Source organism: Microtus oregoni, unplaced genomic scaffold (genome assembly GCF_018167655.1).
Source record: "Microtus oregoni isolate MIOR12 unplaced genomic scaffold, Mior012 000001F_ref0000356, whole genome shotgun sequence".
Taxonomy (NCBI): domain Eukaryota; kingdom Metazoa; phylum Chordata; class Mammalia; order Rodentia; family Cricetidae; genus Microtus; species Microtus oregoni.
The window spans coordinates 46,059,944-46,074,383 of NW_024543060.1; the positions used below are offsets into that span (position 1 = coordinate 46,059,944).

Here is a 14,440-nt window from a genome sequence, read left to right on the forward strand (position 1 = left end):
GTGAAAGTGAGAGGAAAAGAAGCTATGAGTGACAGTCTGAGGAAGACTTGACTAGGGCTCCCTGAGGATCCTAGATTAAATTTATCCATTAGAGTCTAGGTTTTCAAACGTTGGACCTGCCTTCCCTTCCTGCCTCTCTCGGTAACTAAGGGCCACATAAAGAAATAGATGTTTTACTGAAACAGCAAATAACTTTATACTTCTAGACTTCCTGTTTTTTTGAGATCAATTAAGCCCAAACTCATGAACACCAAACAAAATTTTAATTGTGAATTGACTGTCCCCACATCGAGTAGCTAAAGAAATGTGTGAATCACAAATATAATGTTATACATTTTGTTTTTTGCTATGGTTGGTGGTAGGAACAGGGTAACTAGAGCCAGTAAGTGAGGCAGACTAAATTCTCATGCCATAGCCAACTTTATTCAGAGCATCAGATGATTTATACCCTGAGAGTTAAGAGGAGTCACTATGTACAAAGGCAAAGTTGCACACGACAAAGCATTTTTTTCCATAGAGGCAGATAAACAAATGGCAATAGCCAGCTGTAATGAATAATCTGAAGTCAGTTCACTCCTATCTTGTCCCTCATACTGAGGAGGGGCAAGAAAACATATTCTGAGGACAATTCTACGTTTTCAAGAAACAGAAGTCACAGGACTCTTGTCTTATTAGAGATTTCTCACAAGCACTCAGAATTCTCCTTACAGGACTCCATTCTTGGACCATGTTCTGATGATATTTATTTACCCATATTATTCATCATCTCTATTGATTTTCAGCACATTAATCAAGGAGCCAACTATGTAATGTGCTTTTAACACTGTGACAATGGTATATACTTGGCCATGCTACAGAAGATCAAGGTTAATTGACTCCTTGGTAGTTAAGAATAGGAGGCATTCACAACATAAGTGATCTCAATTTCCTTCTGCTCCTTTCTACTGGCATATATCTCCCATGGATCCTGGAAAACCACCCCTTAGTCCTGTTGTGGCTGCACACACACACACAAAGGTGAATTTTGGTGTAGGCAGAGTCTCCTCTTTCTTTTTCTAGCTTCTCAGATCAGAATAATCACACAGAAACTATTAATTGCTTGACCAATGATTCAGGCATATTTCTAAATAACTCTTACATCTTAAATTTACCCATTTCTATTAATATGTAAATCGCCATGAGGTTGTGGCCTACCACTAAGGTTCTGGCTGGCAGATGGCATCTTTCTCCTTCAGCAACTATTTGGCATCTCCTTGACTGCCTACTTTCTCTTTATATCTCTGTTTGGATTTCTTGCCTGGCTTAACTCTAAAAAGCCACTGGCTGAAACCGATTCATTAGTAACCAATGGTAATAAAAGAAATTCATAGTATACAGAGGGGAATCCCACATCATTCTGAACTGTTTTGAAAATATCAAGATTTAAACAACTGCCTGTCACAGTTTTATTAAAATACTTTATTAATATTATACTATTAATATACATAATATTAATATGATGAAAATGAGCTAGTATGTCAAATACAATGTCAAAGTTTCTATTATTTAATTTTTATTTAAAATTGTCAATCCTCATTTTGAAGTGGATATTCCTTAAACTTACTTAATATGGCTGTGCTTATAAAAGTGTAACCCAATTTCATTGTTTCAGAAATAATTGTTTTTACCTCACTAGGAATTTTTGGGGAAAGGCATGTTAACAGTTGGCACAAACTCTTCAAGATGAAGGGAGGAAAATCACATTAAAACAATGTGACATCACTGTGGATAGCTTTCTTTTTGTCATAATGAGAAAAAAAGAAGAGTTCCTATAGGAGACTTTACTGATAGAGAATGGAATCTCCCAGCAGTAGCTGGTACCTCCACCTGGTGGAAGAGACCTTAGTACATAAACTTTTTTTTTCATTTTACTTTTAAGAATGTTATCCTTTGCTCCAGAAATCTCATGACTCATTACATGAAAATCTAGTCTTACTTAATATCTCCTGGCTTAGAAGCTCACTTAATATTTCTTCTTCCCTTCTTTCCCCCAAATTTCTGAATCCAGACAGACTTCCCATATTTTCAGCATGCATCACCTGTGTTTACTTGTCTTTAGCGCTGATGTGTGCAATGCTTCTTTGTTAATCCACAGTGATGAATGTGGCTGCTCATGTGACTTACAAAGCTACAGTATACAGTCTGAAAACAAAAGCAATTATGTGGCTGAATTCTACTAGGTAACTTTGAAATCTAGCAAAATGTAATGAATGAATTTGTCAATGAATGACTTAATTGGCATTGGCATTTTCTATTTCCAGTTGGTAATGAGCATTTGAGGACAGGAATTACACCATCTTTCAGCTAGTCTATTAGTACAGAATGGTGAATAGAGTAGGAACTGATACATTTTTGGGACGTATAAATTTAAATATTTTCATGAATAGTAAGTTGATATTATATTATTGCCACTTGGTGAAGGTAGCAGTCATTCTAGTACCATTTACTACCTGTGACAACATCCTGTTACTAATGATTGTAACTTACTGAAACTGTATTATTTCCTCTGCCTACAAAAGATTTTGTGGATTTTATGTCATTATAAATTTAATAATTTTGGCTTGTCTTTCTCAATGAATGTATGTGTGTTTGTCTATATATACAATCTTATCTAAATACTTCATAAAATAAATTGATGCAGATAATGAGACAATGTTAGGTATAGACATGTGTAATTGAGCCAGAATTCTCTCTCTCTCTCTCTCTCTCTCTCTCTCTCTCTCTCTCACACACACACACACACACACACACACACACACTTTTTTTAGCATGTTGTTATACACAGTTAAAATCCATTTTTTTTCTGTTTTCACTGTGAGCATTTCACCTCAGCAGAATGGTGATAAAGTTTTTCTATCTGTATTTTGAGATGCACAGCCATGGTGTCTGTTCTGAGAAAAGATGGTTCAAGCAGATCTGAAGGTTGCCTCTGACCAGGTTCCCAAGTAATAACTCTTTCCTTTCACTCCGGCAGCTATGCTCAACGTGTGGTTGGAAACGGGATGAAAGCCCAGTCTGGAAACCCTGAAGTCAGAGTCAGAGGAACTGACCCTGTGATAAACCAGATCGTTGATAAACTGAAGCATGTTATCCAGGTAAGTGCTGGCTTGATTCTTATGGATATATTCAACTGTAAAGGCAGTATGGTTACTTTACTAATTGTATCTAATATCCTCCTAAATTGATCTTTGGAAAAATTTATTTTTATCTGGAGTTTCAGAAATACTTTTTTGAACCATCACCATTTAAAGTCAATTCCAATGGTTTGGTGGAAAATCTGTGTCTTTGAACAACAAGCCTTTGCTTTTAGCATTTCAACTATGAACTTCTTAGGGTATAATCATCTTTAGTAAAGAATCTATAAGCTTAGGAACTTATGACTACTAAAGGAACCCATATCAGATCACAAAAGTCAGAACTGCCGTTCATATAACTATACAAACTTTGTCAAGAAAGTGGCACTATCAAAAGACCATAAGTAAATAATCTGCATTTCTGGTGTATTTCACATTTTAGATATTATGTGTGTAATCACCCTAGTGGGTGTTCATTAAATATTTCTGTTTGATCGTTTATGTCATATACATTGTTGTTTTAATATGTAATATATGAACCATTTCAGATAATTATTCAAAAATATTTCATTGAAACTGTTTATTAGTTGGAATAATACATTACGTATTGTAAATATCACCTTCATCCCACATTTAGTATTATTTGGTGTAGGAAGGACTATTCCTTAAGTTGTTAGTTATTATGTAATAATTTGTGTGTATATACATCTTCATTCATCTTCATTTGAAACCCTGCTGAACCTAATATGTGTATAACGGTTGTTTATTACCTAGGTAAGTGCACAAACCCAAGAACATACACGGAAAAGAATAGTTAGATCTCCAGTCTACAGAGGTTCTTAAAGTCCTGTGGAGAAGGCCTTCCTGATCTGTTGTCCCACAGTATAGCTGCATCCTTGTTACAGAGATATCAAAGCTACATCCTTTCCAAGGTATCGCAGGGAAATGATCCTACTTTTATTTATTTATTTATTTATTTATTTTTATTGAGAAAAGGAAAAAAAAGTTTCCCCTCCTCCCAGCCTCCCATTTCCCTCCCCCTCCTCCCACCCTTCTCTCCCTCTCCCCACTCCTCTCCCCCTCCCTCTCCAGTCCAATGAGCAGTCAGGGTTCCCTGCCCTGTGGAAAGTCCAAGATCCTCCCCCCTCCGTCCATGTCTAGGAAGGTGAACATCCAAACTGGCTAGGCTCCCACAAAGCCCGAACATGAAGTAGGATCAAAACCCCGTGCCATTGTTCTGGGCTTCTCATCATCCCTCATTGTTCGCCATGTTCATCCTACTTTTTAAGCTCCTGTTCAGATTGCATCCCATTCTTTTATCTTTAGGAGCATGCAGATCTCAAATTATACAGGCTTTCGCTTCATTGTAGAATTACAAGAAAATATCAAATATATGCTGCCTTTGAGGTCGGAATTTAAAGTCTGCTGGAATCATATGGCTGGAAATTAGATTTTTGTGAAGGATCACAGAAAGTCATATCCTGAACAGGTGTCACTAACACATTAACCTTTTGCGCCTTAGAATATACTGCTTCATAAGCTGGTTCTCCTGCAGATGGAGAAAAAGTTTTTATTTTGCCAGACTTCTGACTCCTTATAATATATATGTGCCCTGAAAAGGTGACTGGTGCTATGCGGAACTGCAAAGGACAGTTAACAGGATCTCTAGTGTCATTTGTAAGAAAGGTTCAGGAAGGTTGCCGTCTGGTGCGAGGATTCATTACTTTGGGAGGAGTGTGGGCTAAGTGAGGGCATGGACATTGCGACATAGTCACAGTCAAATCCCTAGATTTATAAGATCGTATAAATATTTGTGTAAAGTTGTTTTCATTATAATGGATTTTAGCTAAACTTGTAAGTGTGCACTCTGGAAAAATGCTACATTTTATAAGAGAGATTAATGTGCCCCTTACCTTTTTGTCTGTGTACAAGTATACAGAAATAATCACCTATACTTTTTGCCAGCAAAAATATTAGTAATAATTACCTCCATATGTTATTTCTGAAACACCTGTGTTCTTGGCTTGCTATAGCTGTGACCTCATTTTTTCTGACTTCTGCAATTAATCACTAAGCAAGCAGGCAGAGATTTTATGTTGAATTGGCTATACTTTCCCTGTTTTCACAGTTACTTTATTAAATGTATTTAATATATTTACCTTTTAAGTTCATAGTATGAGAATAGGTTTATAAAATAGAGAGACAAGGTAGATATGGTGACTATCATTGCCTTTGCACTCCTAGATGAGGTAATTGAATAAACAACAATAGCTGGAAAGAATTATAAAGGAACTCAACAGACTGAGAGTAAGCCTTAGGCAACCAGTGCTAGTGAATGAAGAAAAAGAATGGGGAAAATTGGTGAGAACTCTGGGGCAAAAGGACATCATCTTTAGGGCACAGAAAACACAAGGCTGCAGCAGAATGAAGGAGTAGCAGAGACACACCTGAAGCTCGTACGGGAGAACGTTAATAGGCTCTCCTCACAAGTGTATGTATGCTTTATTCCAAATGCAAGAAGAAGACGTTTAAAGTGGCCAGGGGGTGACTTCATTTATGTCTTATAAAAATAATTTTGTCTGAATTGTGGAAACTGGACCTCATGGAGAAAGAATCAAGGAAAATCCTACACGTTGAAGATGATAGTAATTGAGAATTGGATGATCAGCATAGATAGTTATAAGAGGTATATAGAGCCTGAGAAATATTTTGGAAATGGGATTGGTTTGCAGTTAGATTGGAACTATGGGAGAGGAAAAGAACAACTGGTCGATTAGATGGTTCTGTGGATAAGGATATTTGCTGAAAACCTGAGTTATATGGGGAGCAAAAACATAACACAATTTTGTCCATTGTTGAAGGGTTAGGTAGAATCCTGACAATGACTAGGAATATTCTAGCAATGTGGAACATTTAGTGGTATTAGAGATGATATCAGAAGTCCCTTAGCAAATTTAGGATGTACAAGGTATCTCAAGAATAGCCAAAAGAAATATTTGCCTTTCATCCTCCCTAAATACATGATATTTACTCTTACTACTTCTTTTTGTATGTTACACTGCACTCACGTGTATATTTGCTTTCTGATATTTTTATATATTATGGACTAGGATCTGCATATAAGAGAAATACAACGTAAGTTATAAGAGCAGATATAAAGGTACTTCTTCCTTTAGTCTATTTCTAACTCTACCATGACTTTTCTTTCTTTTTTGTGGTAAAGAGTATATGAAATTATAATTGTTAGCAAATGTATCAAATCCATTGTGGAGCCCCACTCCACAGTTTCAGAATAGCTAGCCGTTCTCACTATATAGAAGTTCATTGAGATATGTAGATTATGCTTTAGCTAACCTTGCTACATGTTTTTTAAATTTAATTTACAAGTTCTTTCCAATAAAAATTTTAATTATTGTTAAAATGAAAAATATTGTAGTCAGAAGGTGACTTGCAAAGACATTCAAGGTTTGCTAGAGAGAAAAGTTTTAGCATAAATAATATCAACATATTTCATCATTTAGGGCAAACCCTATTTCTACGTTCTACTCTTAAATACATATTGATGCAAATAGAAATCCTTGTTTTGTTGTGTGTTGTGTGTTCCTCACAGACATCACAGGACCTTGCCGTTTCCACACCTGAAAGTCTTTCTGCATTGTGAACAGGAATCTTGAAGGAACAAGAGCATCTTACCCTGCCACTCCTCCACCTGTGATTCTACCTGTGATTCTCTCCTAATACAGCCTTACTGGAATCCCAGTACTTATCTTCCAGTGCCTCTTTGTAAAGAGTAATTTCCCAGGGTAAATTCACCTGGGGAATCTCACCATACTGTAATGTTAACTTCCTTAGATGCTTGCCTCCCACTGAGATGAAAAAAAAAATTAGTTCATTTCTCCAAGTGTATCTCATAGGTACAAAAATCTACTAACATTTCCCATTCGGATTTTTTTTTTTCCTAGAACTCCTTGTTCACACTGACCACTTGTTTCAGGGGAAGTTGTCAGCATGCATGTTACAGCTGTGCAACAAATGGTCTGTAAACATTAAACATCTATAATTTTAAGGAAAATGTTGGAAGAAGCTAAAATATTCACTGCTGGGTACAATTAGCATAAAATGGATGTTTTTAATGCTTAGAAAGAAATTTGCACTCTTTCAAAAAGAGATGTAAGATGAAATGGCATTCAGTTTTCCATAATCGTTTTACTGACAAACCTAATAATCACTATAATAGTGTGGAAAGTGGTGAATTTAAGTGGAATTTTATTTCCTAATTCTAACCAGTCCAACTCATTTAAGAGTGCTAAGTTTCTATGAAGCATTTGCTTAATGTGTACTAAAACTTCATAAAAATCTTCGTGTATTAAATAAATTTTTTCTTTTAATAAAAAAGAAGTTATAATAGCTACTTAAATCGTAAAATAACCATACATTTAATAGCATATATTCCAATGATCATAGTATATTATACTATATTAAGGCATTGATGACACTTATTTTATGTAAGGAACAACTATGCTAAACAGACTCTGCCTTTTTTCACTTTTTCCTGAAATACTAATATTATGAATAGTCACTTTAAAACCATGACAGACTGAGAGAGATTCTAATTTAAATCTCAATGAATAGTTATAAAGGATAGTTTTGCACATACAAAAAAATAAGACAAGATGTTCTAAAGACACTGTTATTTCAAAGTTTCAAAATTTTAAGGACTTTTCAAGCTCTTCTCATTAAACTTACAGCGCAGTACTATTCAGAAAATTTCTATTTGTTTTTAACTGTGCATTGAATTAGTCAGTCTCTTAGAACTCAAATATCAACAGATTATGGGATTTTTCTTCCTCTGACCCATCCTGTCATGGTCTTAGGAAGTACCACCATACTGAGGCCCTTTAAACTGGATTCTACTACACAGTAGCCATGGCCCTAGGCTTGTGGTACTCATATTCCGTAATCAGATAGTTCTTCACTTGGAATTAGCAATGCAGCAGCCATCAAAATGCATTTAGTTAACTTATTTTGAGAATAAGGTACTTGAAAAGCACTCGATAACTTTAAATGGCTATCTAATTCAACAATTGGCTTCTTTGAAAAAATTCAATTGAAGTCTGCTTTCTGCAGTAGAAGGAGAGGGACTCTGACTCCATTATTGGCTGTTTCACTAAAAAAAATAAATCAATTGCTAGCATAAGAGAACCATTCCAATTAGTGTACAATCAACTGGAAACGAAGTCCTAGGAACTCTCTTTGAAAGTAATTAGATTAGGGTTGGTCATCTTTGATTTATTTCTGATTATTTAGAGTATGCAATTGTCTTATGCAGAGAGGAGGCTAAGCCTTCTAGTCATTTCAGTAAGGCTGCTGCTGATCTTAAATTATAAGACTTGATCATTTTCCTGGCTACATTTTCTTTTTGTATATAATTGGAAAAACATCGATAATTAGAACTTTTATTTCTAATTATTTATTGCCATAGCATTTCATGCACATATATAATACCATGTGATCAAAGTTCCCCATTATTCTCACTTACATCCAGCAAATCTCTTCTTTTTAAGCCTCCCTTCTACTTCCACATTCTTTATTTTGTGACCTACTATGTTTAATTAGAGTGTTTTACATGAGTACTGGCAGAAGATTGTTTGCATAAGTCAGGCAATGTATCCATGCTATATTTCTGAGGAATATGGCTCCTTATCCCCTGTCAACCTGGACTGTCTGCAGCTTCCTCGTCACGGAGGGTATGAGACCCTATGAACATCTCTTCCATCTGGGATAGAATGTTGATGGAACCATTCTCGGTCAGGTCTTCTGTATATTAATTGCCAAAGTGAGTTTCTGCATGCAATAGCCATGTCAGAAGACAGTGTTTTATAGTCTTCCATCTATGACAATTTGCATGAGAATGGATTCCATTGGCTCTTCTTCTTGGGTGTTTTGTCCCCAGTTGGTGGAGTGTTTTTTGGCTGGATTAGGAGATGTGACTTGGTTGGAGGAGATGTGTCACTGGGGGTGAGCCTTGAGGTTTCAGAAATTCATGGCATTCCCAATTAGCGCTCTCTCTCTCTCTCTCTCTCTCTCTCTCTCTCTCTCTCTCTATTGCAGTTTAAACACGTAAGTTCTTAGTGCTCTAGCACCATGTCTGCTTGCCTGCTGCCATCTACTCCACCGCGATGGACATGGACTCACCCTCTGAAACTGAAGCAAGCCCACAAATTAAACACTTGGTTTTATAAGTCTTCTTATTAGTGATTATCTCCCTTGGCTTTTGAGCACTTACCTATACAGCTTCTTTCTTCTATTGGCTCCTTCCTACTAATTTGTTAGCAATCGTTCTGACTACTGTCATGTGATCTTTGTGTCTTTCCTTCTTTAATTTCTTTAAAAAATATTTTGAGATACCACCCCATCCCACCACCTTGTTATTCCTTTCTTCTGCTATAGAGACTCTCACAATATCATTATAACCAAGTATTTATCTCCTTCCAACACATTTCCTCTGAGTCTCAGATAATTTCAATTTACTCTTGTACTGGAAAAGCAATATAGAGGTTCAGATTCAAGGTGGCCAAATACCCTCAATCCTAATTGATACACCACCTTACTCTTGTTTGCATACTTTGTGCCCTTTCTCGTTTCCCTAAGCCTGTAACTTGACTCATAGTTTAATTATACCTCATGTTGGTGGCTTGCCCATCACTGTAATCCCAAATTTTCCTTCCATCTTTTAACTTGTCTGCTTCATTTACATCATATCATCACAGTAGCTGATACCACTAAAGTTGTCTGTCTAGAACAGAGCAAGAGTTTCTGATTACTTTTAATTTGATCTAGTATGGTTGTCTATAGCAGCATCTCCAGTTTTTCCCTTACACTTTGTGCAACACATTGTGCTTGTCTCTGGTATCCTCCATTCATCTTAAGAAATTGCTAGTTATCTTTTGTGGCAGATTCGAAATAGACAATTATCAGTCTGCCAGCACACTGGAAGTGGCAATATATCTCTAAAAATGTTCAGAAAACAAGTGATTATGATGAAGTGCAATCACCTATATTTTTTGCTAAGTATGTAAATTTGACAATAGGGCATCTCTTTTTTCAAGATATTCTAAAATACAAATTAGTGAATTAACTATATTAACTTACAAAGAAAAGGTCTAATATATTTATAAAAATCCAAACATTAAAGCATGGCATTCACATGCATGGTCAGGTTTCCAAACCATGTGACTTCAGAGAGTTTTGCTTAAAATTAAGTGAAGGTAACTCACCCATTAACTGCTGGGTGCATGAAGGGATCAGGGAGAATAAAGAAACTTGGCGCCCATTTCTAATATTCTGTGTAGCACCACTAGGTGGCTTACCAGGAAAGATCTTAACCTGCGTCTTTCTGGAGTGGGAGAATCATGGCGACTCACTGGCTCAGCTTATTTCTCGCAGCATTCTGTTCTGTTTTCTCTGCCTACCTAAGGTTTGGCCTATCAAATGGGCCTAGGCAGTTTCTTTATTAATAAGAAATCACTCCCACATCAACTTGGAGAACCTGGAGGTGGTGGTGGTGTACAAGTTTATTCCTAGCATTCAGGAGGCAGAGGCTGGTGGTGGATCTCTGTGAGTTCAAGGCCAGCTTGGTCTACAGAGCAAGTACCAAGACATCCAAGGCTACACAAAGAAATGCTTTCTAAAAAACTAAACCAAACAAAATACACAAAAGGAACTAGCAGAATCTATGATGAAATGAATGTGTTTTGTTGGACTCCTGATATACTTTAGATGTAAATTTTCTGCAAAGTTCATTGTATTACATGTTTTCCCCCAGAGTGGCATTATCTGAAGGCTGTTGTAATGTTGAGAGGTGGAATCTAATTGAGTGATCTTTAGTTTATTGATTGGACTCCTGAAAGGACTGGTGTACTGAAGCTTCTTGTCACTTGCTTTCCTAATCACAGGATAAGCCCTTTGTTTCACCATATAGTTTTCCAATATTGCCATCTAGCACTCACATTGAAGTCCTCAAAGAAATGGGTCCTTTTTATCATGGGCCAGAGCTATCAGAGCCCAAATAAACATCTTCTTTGCAGGAATCTATTATAGTAATTGCAAGATAGCTTTACAACACAATTCCCTAATTAAGAAGTTACCATGAAACACTCTTCTCTTTATAATCCACCAACTGCATGACTTAGGGTTTGGTCTACCAAAGATGGCAGGAATGAACAAATGACAGACTCATGTATAGAAAATCTGGGATCTGGTGGGCCATATACTCTGATGGATACACTCTAACAGCAACCCTAAGAAACTCAATGCATAAGTTTCACATGTGTGAATTAAGAAGGGTTTATAGTATACAGTGGATTGAGAAGCAGAGTTACTGTATGCAGATGAACAAGAAAGTGGAAATATATTTAGCTGATCTTTGTAGGAAGTCTTTTTAGGGTATGGGCCTCAAACTGTGGACATCCTGGAGGAAGAATCTGTGGTCAAAATTTTTTTATACATATTTTTAAGATACACACAGGAACCAAGAAATGCTTTTAGATTCCCTTAACTCTCAGCTATAGGAGTCTTGAAGTGGCTGTGTTCATATCAAACAATCCATATCTACTCATTATTTCTTTGCTCCTTATATGTTTGTTCATGGCCTTCTCTTCTTCCCATAGCACTTATGTTCTGTCCACAAATACCTAGATTATTATACCCTTATGACTACGGATCATGGCACTGCTATCATAGAATAATTTTAACGTGTAAAGTTCTGTTTCACACCTGGAATTTTCAGTCTCCTCTTTGCTAATCTGTTTTTGTTTCCTCTATGGGTTCTAGAGAATATTCCCAGCAGCTGTGCCTGGTTATTTACTGAAATCCATAGTTCTATCACCCTCCTTTGAACTGTAGTTTTGAGGGATCACAATAGCCTGCTTTTCTAAACCACCCGCCTCCTCACCAAACCAAAGAAACCCAAGATAGCTCTTTGTGTCCACCTACACACAATCGGGTGGTGAGACGAGTTACAGATTCCCTGGAAAACTACCCTAATTTTATTCCACTTGGCTCAACATCTAGCATGCAAAAATTGTTTCTCTAATGATCATTTCCAGCACTCCGTTGCCATACATAGTTTTTTGATAGCTCATTCATACATAATCTTAGCTTTCTGCTGGTAAATGATAAGTCCATAACGCCTTACAGATTCAATAAATTTTACTCTAACCACTTGACAGCAATTTTATGACTGTGCTCTGAAGATATAATTTGTCAGAGCTGAGCAGCTCCAGAATGTGTTCCTTGCAGTTCAGTGCCACTTAACCCAGATGGCCTCCTACAGCTTAGGAGCAGTTAAGGCACCTAGGAAAGAGGCTGACTTATGAGGAGAGATGGCTGCTGGGAACCAGTCAGGATATTACTTAGGCATGGACTATGGAAGAAGAAAGATAGCTACTATGTAAAGGTCCATTAGAAGCTAAACCTGAGAGTTCTGTACATTTATAATAACTATAAATATAACAAGGCTTATGAATATATTTTCTGTTTATTATGTGTTTTATACTGATGTGGTGAAACCTTAATCAGTTTCATTAGATAAAGAACAAATCATGGATTTTATTGAGTTCACATAGGAATATCAGCATGGTGGGTCAGCAAGTATTTCTGAAAATTATAACTTTGAAATTTTATAGTGTGAACTGTAGTATGAAACTAGACCTAAAGCTCATTAAACAGGAGGTAAAATTCTACTTAACTTCTTTTAATACCTCTTTTTTTTTCATTTTATAAAAGTGAGCTTTTACCTGTGAAGCTCTGAATTTAGTTTTAAGATGGACATAGCAAAGCAAGTTGGTTCATTTTTATAATCCTAGGAAATTCCTATGTTAACTTCCATACTTTATTTAATAATGAAAACATTTTAAAGCTTTTCTACAAGAATCAAACATCATGGAGGATAAATAAAATTTCTAGAAAATAAATGCACTCTTAAAACATTTTAAAAATTTAGAAGAAAATATTTTTAAGAGTTTAAAGATTGCATACCTGCATCCATTTCAATTTAGGCAGAATTTTAATTTCATAATATTCCATTATAAAACATAAGTAAAATATAACTTGAATATATAAAACATTATTTGCACTTTGTTCATATATATATATTTCTAAAGAAAAGATTTTTTTATTAATTATTTTTATTTTATGTGTGTTAGTGCCAGCATGTATGCATGTATGCCACATCTATGTTTGGAGGCTAGGATTCAGCGTTACATTTTTTGGATCTGTGCTTAACAAAAGATTGTGAGACATCTTGTAGGCACCAGGAACTTAACCAGAAACTCTCCCTCTGTGGTAGGGAGGAGGCCATTTGTTTGTTTCCCAGCTGCCCAGACTCCTGAAATAATCACACAGAAACCATATTATTTACAATACTGTTTGGCCAATACCTTAAGTGTATTTCTAGCTAACTCATTTCCTAAATTAACCCATCTCTATAAATCTGTGTATCACCTCGTGGCTGTGGCTTACCTGGTAAAGTTCCATCCAGCATATATCTCAGGCAGAGGCCACATGACTTCTCTCTGAATCTGCTTTTTTCCCCCAGCATTCAGTTTAGTTTTCCCAGCCTAGCTCTGTTCCCTGCACAGGCCCAAGACAGTTTCTTTATTAACCAATGGTATTCACAGCATACAGAGGGAAATCCCACATTATTCCTCTACACTAATCAAGTTGCGATGCAGTCCCAATTGTATTCACTTTTTTTTACAAATATGAAAATAGTACACTTAGAATTTTTAGATTGAAATATTCTGATCTGTTGAAATCATCAGTATTCTTGTTGACAATCATGTTACACTGTTGATAAGAAAAGAAATGTAGGAATTAAAGGCACGATTTCTAAGTCAAATATTGATTTATTTTAACAAATTAAAAATTACATTAAATTATAGCAAAAATTGCACTAGAAAACTAGTCTTAGATGAAAATGAAACTGGATTTTGCTGTTAAAATTTAGACAGTACATTTTTAGTATTGGTTTATTAAAGTATAATTATAACATTATCAGCAGTAAAATATGTGTTATAACTAAATCATTTTAATAATAATATCTTGATGTCTGAATATCATGTGTTTCACACTTCATCGTGGTAGACAAGAAGCGAGTTCAAAGACAGCCAGATCTGTTATTCAAAGAAATCCTATATTCTCCTTAAACACAATTCATTATCAGTACTTTACTCTTATAAAAATGGTAGAGAATTTAAAATTCTGTATTACTGTGTTACAGCAATGCATTGGCCTGATAGAGATGTATTGTGTTTATCAATAAGGCA

At 35.9% G+C, this 14,440-nt stretch overlaps 1 protein-coding gene across 3 annotated transcripts in view; it reads left to right on the forward strand.

Moving 5' to 3' along the window:
• Window positions 1-14,440, forward strand: part of Gpc5 (glypican 5) — a 1,160,291-nt gene that overhangs the window by 394,395 nt on the left and 751,456 nt on the right. For all 3 annotated transcript variants that reach the window (XM_041675000.1, XM_041675018.1, XM_041675009.1), the window contains exon 6: window positions 3,014-3,134. In XM_041675000.1, coding sequence (XP_041530934.1) covers window positions 3,014-3,134 — 121 coding nt within the window. The remainder of the gene's footprint in view (window positions 1-3,013; window positions 3,135-14,440) is intronic.